The sequence below is a fragment of the Crocuta crocuta genome, unplaced genomic scaffold (assembly GCF_008692635.1).
Source record: "Crocuta crocuta isolate KB4526 unplaced genomic scaffold, BGI_CrCroc_1.0 scaffold144, whole genome shotgun sequence".
NCBI classification, from domain to species: Eukaryota; Metazoa; Chordata; class Mammalia; order Carnivora; family Hyaenidae; genus Crocuta; species Crocuta crocuta.
Genome location: NW_027529669.1, coordinates 1007624 through 1016998, shown reverse-complemented (window position 1 = coordinate 1016998; position 9375 = coordinate 1007624). Strand labels below are relative to the sequence as shown.

At 42.4% G+C, this 9375-nt stretch overlaps 1 protein-coding gene across 2 annotated transcripts in view; it reads left to right on the top strand.

The window, feature by feature from the left end:
* Window positions 1–6758: 6758 nt before the first annotated feature.
* The window catches only part of SCPEP1 (serine carboxypeptidase 1), a 37581-nt gene continuing 34964 nt past the window's right edge, over window positions 6759–9375 (top strand). For both annotated transcript variants that reach the window (XM_077762863.1, XM_077762862.1), the window contains exon 1: window positions 6759–6863. In XM_077762863.1, the coding sequence (XP_077618989.1) occupies window positions 6797–6863 (67 nt within the window). In that variant the 5' untranslated portion in view covers window positions 6759–6796. The remainder of the gene's footprint in view (window positions 6864–9375) is intronic.

Below are 9375 nucleotides of genomic sequence, written 5' to 3'. Positions count from 1 at the left end.
CGAGAGACACCACTGGGCTACCGAGAGGCGTGCTCGGCGGCCCGCCCCCTGCGGCCTTTAACGAGGGCCCCCTATTGGCCGCCAGTGGCTACTGCGGGCTCTGTGACCGGCAAGAACCCCGGAGCTGGGTTGATTCGATTCAATTTTGTTCGATGGGCTGGGGAAGAGTATAAGTGAAATGCCTTTATTCCTTTCCCGCTGAGCTTTATGCAGGGTTAGGCAACTCTCTGGATAAACAAGCACTTCTCAGTAGTTGTCTTCTAAGATATTTGCTTATATATGGAAGAGAATTTCAAAACACGCCATTACTCCCAATACATTCAGTTTTCAAAATTTTTCATGGTAAAAGTGTTGGAAAAGATGCAATGCCTAGTGTATTATAAATATCGAGGTGTTAAAACCATTAATTATTCCTTTTCATGTGCCTACGGGAATTTAAAGACGTTACCACCATCCATATTTTAAAATATAAAAATAGCCCACTTATTAACTACTAGGTAAGTAAATCATAAAGTGCACATCATTCAAATTTCCATTCCATTTTCTCACATGGTATATTAAGTCCTTTAGTTTTCATGCCAAACATATGAATTATGAATTATTACTATTCCCATTGTGAACATTTATTTTTTCTTATTTTTTAATGTTTTTATTTATTTTTGAGAAAGAGATAGAGAAAGCATAAGCAGGGGAGGGTCAGAGAGAGAGGGAGACACAAAATCTGAAACAGGCTCCAGGCTCTGAGCTAGCTGTCAGCACAGAGCCCGACGTGGGGCTTGAAGCCACAACCTGTGAGATCATGACCTGAGCTGAAGTTGGACGCTTAACCGACTGAGCCACCCAGGCACTCCTCCCATTTTAAAGATTTTTTTTTTTTAAGTTCAGATTAAGTAACCCAAGATTACTGGACTAGTAAATGCTAATACTTTATAGTCAGTGGACACATTGAAAAAAAATTTTTGGTAAGTTTTATATTCCTGTAACCCTAATGCTATAGGTCTTCTGAGTTATCATTAATGTTATGAGTGGTACACAATTGATTAAAATAGCATAAAACATCACACATTTTGGTACATAATAAACAGGGAAAATAAAATAGACATGGAAAGATATCTATTAAGGAAATAGATGGCGCTGCTTTTTTTATTATTATTATTTATTCAAGTCTTCCTGTATGAATATTGGTAAATGAAACAGGGTTCCACATTGATTCTAGATCAATTGTTTGCTTTTATAGATGTAAAGTCCTAAGAAAACTTGTTCATTTATATAAGTAGAGAAGAATAGAAGGGCTTGAGGCACCTGGATGGTTCAGTCAGCTGAACGTCTGGCTTGGGCTCAGGTCATGATCTCATCGTTCATGAGTTCGAGCCCCACATAGGGCTCTCTGCTGTCAGCGGAACCAGCTTTGGATCCTCTCTCTGCCCCTCCCCCGCTTATGCACACATGTAGGCATGTGCTCTCTCTCAAAAATAATAAATAAGCATAAAAAGAATAGAAGACCTTGTGTCATTGGCAAAGTTAACCAATTGTTTAAACTCCTTACAAATTACACACTAAAGTTTCCTAGAGACCTTCCTTTAAAAATTATTTTCAGGGGCGCCTGGGTGGCTCAGTTAAGAGTCCAACTTTAGCTCAGGTCATGATCTCACGGTTTGTGGGTTTGAGCCCCGTGTGTGGCTCTGTGCTAGTAGTTCAGAGCCTGGAGCCTGCTTCAGATTCTATGTCTCCCTCTCTCTCTCTCTCCTCTCCATTTGTTCTCTCTGTGTCTCTCAAAAATAAATAAACATTAAAAAAAAAGAATGTTATATGAGTGAAATCGTGAAATATGTAATCTTTTAGAATCGGCTTTTGTTTGCCCCAGTAGAATTCTCTGGAGCTTCAACCAGGTTGTTGTGTATGTCCACAGTCTGCCTCCTACTACAGCCTAATAGCATTCCATGGCACGGACGAACCAGTCTTTTTACCCATCTGGGTTGAAGGCCTGTTGACTCTGTTCAAGGCCATTTGGGTTGTTTCTAGTTTGGGGCTACTACAAATAAAGCTGCTATAAACATTTATTTATTTTATGGGAACATAAGTCTTCATTTCTCTGGGATAAATGCCCAGGACTACAATTGCTGGGTCATATGATAGTTGCATGGTTAAGACATCGCCAAACTGTTTTTCAGAGAAGCTGTACCATTCTGTATTCCCACTTGCAATGTATGAGGTGATCCCATGTATTCATATCTTGGCCACCCTTTGGCATCATTGCTATTTTTCATTTCTGCCTTTCCGACGGATGTGTAGTCATATAGTTTTAATTTGCATTTCCATAATGGCTAATCATGTTAAACACATTTCCCTGTGCGTATTTGCTATCATTTTCAGTGAAATATCCCTTCAAGTCTTTTATCTGTGTTCTGTGTGGATTGCTTGCTTTTCCTTACTGTTGAATTTTGAGAGTTCTTTATATATTCTAGATACTATTACTACTATTCTGTTAGATGTGGTGTTTGCAAATATTTTCTCCCACTCTGTAGTCTGTCTTTTCATTCTCTTAACAGGGCTTTCCATAAAGCAAAAGTTTTCCAATTTAATGAGGTCCAGTTTATCAGTTTTTCCTTTTGTAAGTCATGTTCTTGGTATCTTTTGATAACTTGGTACCTCTTTGCCTGGCACTGTTCCAAATTTTCTCTTCTCCCCTCCCCCACAAACTCTTATATTTTATATTGAAGTCTGTGGTCCATTTTGAGTAATTTTTTTTAATGTTTTATTTATTTCTGAGAGAGAGAGAGCTTGAGGAGGGGAGGGTCAGAGAGAGAGGGAGACACAGAATCTGAAACAGGCTCCAGGCTCTGAGCTGGCTGTCAGTACAGAGCCCAACACGGGGCTGGAACCCACGAACTGTGAGATCATGACCTGAGCCGAAGTCGGACACTTAACCAACTGAGCCATTCAGGTACCCCTGAGTTATTTTTTTTTATAAGATGTGAGAGTTATATTGAAGTCCCTTTTCTTTGCCTCTGGATATCCAATTGCTCTAACACCATTGGTTGAAAAGGCTATGTTTCCTCCATTGAATTGTTTTGAACTGTAGACACTGAGGACACAGGTTGCCCCAAGATGGGCCACTTTGACATGAAGATTATTTTGAGCTGAAGGCAATCGAGACCCTATAGGCTCAAGAGAAAATTTGCCCCTCCCTTAACTACATAGAAGAATCTAAGCTGGGGGTCTTTCCCAGGATAAGGATTATTAGCAAAGAACAATTTTATCTGAGTGACCCATCTGTATGTCAGGGCAAACATCTAATTACCTTCTGTCTGCTCTTCTTATGGCTCTTACCGTTTCCTCTGAAGTTCCAGACCCTCACTTCTTTCTCCTCAGTTCAGGATGACATATGTAACTCATTTTGCTTGTTTGTAATTTCCATGCCTGTGTGGATTCCCCGTATGTAAGCTATTACATATGATTTTCTCCTGTTAATCTGTATATATATCTAGCTGTATATCAGCTAGAAGGACCTTTGAGGGGGGCAAGAATTCTTGCTCCTCCCAAAAAATTTGTCAAAAATCACTTGGGGAGCAGGGACAGAGAGAGAGAGGGAGAGAGAGAATCCCAAGCAGGCTCCATGCTCGGAGCAGAGCCTGATGTGGGGCTTGAAGCCACAAACCGTGACATCATGACCTAAGCTGATATCAAAAGCTGGACCTTTAACCACCCGGGTGCCCACCAAGATTTTATTTTTAAGTAATTACGCCTTAGGTGAGTCTCAAGCCCACAACCTGAGATTGAGACTCATAAGCTCTACTGACTGAGCCAGCCAGGTACCCAGGAGTGTGATCTTTTTTAAAATGTTTATTTTTGAGAGAGACAGAGCATGAGTGGGGGAGAGGCAGAGAGAGAGGGAGAAACAGAATCCGAAGCAGGCTCCAGGCTCTGAGCTGTCAGCACAGAGCGCGACTCGGGGCTTGTACTCATGAACCGCGGAGATGATGACCTAAGCCGGGGTCAGACGCTTAATCAACTGAGCCACCCAGGCACCCCAGGAATATGATCTTTAGTAGTCAAACTAGAATCTCCTGGTCAACTCTAGTTAAGTAATCTACATGATAACTCCCCCAACACACACACACAAGAAAGGCCTTGCCTGAAACAATCCTTTTCTTTTGTTGGTAACTTCCTTATCCAGAGGTTTCTGCCTACAAAAGCCTCCTATTTTGTACAGCTCCTTGGATTTTCTTTTTCTTTCTTTCTTTTCTTCTTTCTTTCTTCTAGACGGTATGCTGCCAGATTCATGAATCATTGAATACAACCAATACGATCTTTAACATTTTTCTCAGTTGAGGGGTCCCTGGCTGGCTCCGTTGGAGGAGTGTGGGACTCTTGAACTCAGGGTCGTGAGTTCGAACCCCATGTGGGGAGTAGAGATGACTTCAATAGAGTAAAACTTAAAAAAAAAATAATAAAACTTACTCAGTTGAATTTTATTTGTCCAACACACCTATATGCAACATTACCATTACTTCAGGAAATTACCTTATGTTCCTTCTCTGTCAATGTCTGTCATTTATCCCCCAGAGCACAACCATAGTTTCTAGTTGATTTTACACTATTGTTTTATCTATTGATTTTACACCAGTGAGTTCCCTGGCCCTCACCTGTATTGCCATCATCTCTACCGTTTAAGCCCATCCCATGCTTTAAAGTTATATAATACTGTTTGTCGACTTCTATGCAATTGTATCACTTCTATTCTATTTTAGAGAAGTAATCCCAAATATGAAAAATACCATATGGAAAAATATATTTATTGTAGTTTTATTTTTGCAATGAAAACATAAGACCTTGAAAGTGTAGCTGTAATGGAATGTCTGAGAGTATTCTGAAGCTCTGGTGACAGAGACCAACTTGCAAGCTTTATTTATTTATTTTTTAACGCTTAAAAAATTTTTTTTTCTTTAGAGAGAGAGAGAGCACCCATGAGCAGGGGAGAGGGGCAAAGGGAGAGAGAGAAAGAGAGAGCGAGAGAGAAACTTAAGTAGGCTTCATGCTCGGTGAGGAGCCCTACACAGGGTTCAATCTCATAAACCTTGAGATCATGACCTGAGCTGAAATCAAGAGTCTGATGCTCAACTGACTGAGCAACTCAGTCACCCCCAACCTGGAAGCTTTAGATAGGAAAAACTTAAAATAATGTTTGTAACACAGTTATTTCTGTTTGACTAAGGGTGTAACTTGCATGCACATCTTCAATGTTCCCTCAGTACCCTCATTACTGTATTTTACACATTCTGGGACCACCCCCAGAGAAACCAGTTGCCTAATTCTTTTCTCTGGCCCAAATCTCAGTGTGCTTGCCCTTCACTGGCAGGACTATGATTTCACAAGGCTGCAGATAAAAACATCTGTCCATTTATGAGAGGCAGGGGGAGAGGGATACAGAGGAGCCAGAAAAAGACTTGTCACATGGACTTTGTTCTTGTTTCATTTTTTGTCATGTGCATGTTTGAAATAGAATATATGGAAGTAGGCTGACTCTCATACTGTCCCTGTATTATCCTGTTTCCTAGCTCTACGAGGTGAGTTATTCAGTATACTCAGAAAAAAATAAACTTTAGACACAGACACACACACACACACACACACATACACACATATACACACACATACACACACGAAACATCCCTACCATTCTTTCCCTCCTTTCCCCTTTCCAAACCTATAATTCCCTCTTTAAAATGACGGTTGTGAAGCGCCTGGGCATTAAGCGACCAACTTTTGATTTCCGCTTGGGTCATGATCTCACAGTTTGTGAGTTGGAGCCCCACATCTGGCTCTGCACTGACTACAGGGGAGCCTACTTGAGATTATCCCTTTCTCTCTCTGCCCCTCCTCCACTCACACTCTCTGTCTCTCTCAAAAATAAACATTATAAGTAAATAAATAAACTTAAAAAATAAAGTTAGGTTTAAAGAAATTTAAAAAATAAAATGACGTGAAGACAATGTTAACACAGAATGATGCTAGTGACCAATTATCAACATAAAAAAACAGAATAATATTTTTAATGTTTTATTTATTTCTGAGAGAGAGACAGCGTGAGCAGGGGAGGGTCAGAGAGAGAGGGAGACACAGAATCTGAAACAGGCTCCAGGCTCTGAGCTGGCTGTCAGCACAGACCCCGAGGCGGGGCTCGAACCCACGAACCGTGAGATCATGACCTGAGCCGAAGTCGGACGCTTAACCGACCGAGCCACCCAGGCGCCCGCAGAATAATTTTTTTTTTTTTATTATTGTACTTAAAATGGTGAAGACAACAATGGTTTGTTTTTTAGGATCTAAATTTTTTTTAATTTCCAAAACGTTCATAATATATGCAATTTTATAGTTAAAATAATTTTAAACACAGGTCTATGAAAATGGAATCGCAGTTTTCAACGACCTTCAGGTCCAGGCTTCATGTGTTTGGAGGTAGATGCAGTGGCTTTTGAAATATCAGGCCTGTTGCCGGGGAGGGAAGAGATGAGCGGGGCCGGAAGGATGGTTCTCGTCGTTATTTCTCTGCAGCGTCTCAGTCCGGTCCCACGACCCAAGTCAAGCAAATGCATTAAACGCCTCAACCTCTCTGATCCATCCCCAAAACGGCGACGGAGGACGCGGTGGGGCAGACAGTGCGCCCAGAGCGCGGCTGCCTGGCTCTCGGTCCCGAGGCCCAGCAGAGCCGCCCAGGCCCCGCCCAGGCNCACCGCCGTCACGTGGTGGGGCGCGGGGTTCAGCCTTCGGCTGATGCCGCCGCACGGCATTCGCCATGGAGCTGGCGCCGGGGACCTCAGCCGCGGTGCTTCCTCTGCTGTTGCTGCTGGGCCTGAGTACCGGTAGGTTCGGGCAAAAGGTGCATCAGCGGCCGGTGCATCCTTCTCGCTCCAGGGGGGAGAGTCTGTCAGTGGGTTTGTGCTCTTTAGAGCAAATCTCTTTCCCCCAGTTTCTACCTTCCGTGATCAAGTGCTTTAGGACCTCACTTTTTTTTTTTCTTTTTTTAAAAATAACATGCTAAGTGCTTTTTTCTACCCCTTTCTGGCGCTGAGTGGTCTGGCGCTCCTGGCTTCCCTCAGCCTAGGGAGCAGCAGTTGTGCTAAATACTTGAGTTGGGGAAACTACTGGTGGGTGAGGTTTCCAAGATCCTAAATCCGCCTCCCTTTTCCTGCCGTGACTGGCTGCTAACTGGGATTATGGGGACTTCTTCTTTTGAGCTGGAACGTGCGGTCCAAAGGACCCGGAAAAATCCCACCTCGAATGGGACGTTTCATTGAGATCAGACCTTTCTCTCTAACTTGATCGGGACAGGATAATCTCTCCCTTCACTGCAATTCTTTTGAACAAAAACGAATTCGTGTTTAATGGGATGACTTGCAAATTGATTTTCAGTCTTTCAGCAAAATGGTTTATGATCTGAATCAAGATCAGAGAACTCGAACTGGCCACAAACTTGCCTTGTGACCTTAGGCGGATTGCTCAACATTCCTCCTCTTCCCTTGTGTAACTGGGGATCCTCTGGCCCTTCAGCTTGGGTCGGGGAAATGTTGTCAGATAGGTTGGGTCCCGCCCCCCGCCCCCTAAATTTTAGCAGTGCTCACTGCCAGGGAAGGGAGGAGTGCCAGCCATTAAGTCAAAATGGACCCAGGCCGTTTATTTTCTAGAGATTGTGTGATCTAATGTCACTTGTACCTGAAATCTTCCAGCCACGTCCGTGATCTAGCCATTCTATTCTGCTCCTCAAGCCACTTTCTGGTTTTCTTAATCAGTTACAAAACCTCTTCGTCTCCTCATCTACTCCCTTCTCTTCTTTTTGAGATCAGTTTTTGTTCTTTTCCTTGTCATGGGGGCTTGAAATTTAAGAAAAGAGGAAGTAGAAGGCAGGAAATGCCCATCATCCAGGGTGGCTTCTCATCATCTTTGGATTTTAGCTTTTTTTAATTTAATGTTTTATTTATTTCTGAGAGAGAGCCTGCGTGAGCAGGGGAGGTTCAGAGAGAGAGGGGGATACAGAATCTGAAACAGGCTCCAGGCTCTGAGCTAGCTGTCAGCACAGAGCCCGACGCGGGGCTCGAACCCACGAACCACGAGATCATGACCTGGGCTGAAGTCGGACGTTTAACTGACTGAGCCACCCAGGCGCCCCAGCTTTTTCTTTTTCTTTTTCTTTTCTTTTTCTTTTTAACCCACAGAGGGTATTTGAGAAAAACAATGTAACTTGAGAGGTGTTACTCTCAAAGGTCAGCAAAGGTGACATAGAAAATGTACATAACTTACCCTTTTCTGATACATATCTTGCAGATGCTACAAAGATAACTAAGGAAAACTGGAGTGGCCAGAGTGAAGGATGTACATGTATATATATGGCTTTTAATCTGTGCAATATCTTTTGATCTTTGGAAAGCCAAACTACCTTCCCAAAAAGTGATGCCGGGTGCACCATTCCCAACAGTGCTGAGGGCTGGGCTCCTGTCTCCCTGTGGACATTGATCACCTGTTGTCTATCAAATAAGCAAAGAGTTTTTTAGGGACCTCATATCATTTTAATTTTTGTATCTGAATATTAGTGATGTTAACCCTTTTTTCACATATTTATCAGACTTTGAATTTCTTTTTCATAAATGATTTCCTCACAGGCTTTACCCATTTACCTATTAGGATCTTGCTTTTTTATTTTCTTTTTAAGTTTATTTATTTTGAAAGAGAGAGCGCCAGAGAGAGCAGGGAAGGGGTAGAGAGAGAGGGAGAGAGGATCCCAAGCAGGCTCCAAGCTGTCAGAATAGAGCCCGACTTGGGGCTCAAACCCACTGAGATCTGAGCCAAAATCAAGTGTCAGATGCTTAACCAACTGAGCTACTCAGGCACCCCAGGATCTTCCTTTTTTAAATTGATCTACACAAGTAAGGACAATTGCTGATTTTCATATTTGTCACAGCTCTTTCTTTGTTGTCTGCCTTTTAATTTTTGATGTACATAAATTTTATTGTACAGAAAATGTAACAAGTTTCTGTCCTCAACTCTGTTGATATTTTTCTTTATGGTCTCTGGGTCATGCTTACATCATTTCCCCATCCAGAGATCAGAAAAACATTCAATTATATTTTCATATTATTTTTAATATCTAAATTTTAAAATTGAAATACTTTATCCACTTGAAATTGATTTTGGCATATAGTGTTATGCAAGGACCTACATTTTTGGGGGCACCTGGGAGGCTCAGTCAGTTAAGCGTCTGACTGTTGGTTTTGGCTCAGGTCAGGATCTCGCAGTTCTTGAGTTTGAGCCCCACGCCTGGCTCTGCATGGACAGCGCGCTGAACCTGCTTGGGATTTTCTCTCTCTCTCTCTCTGCCCC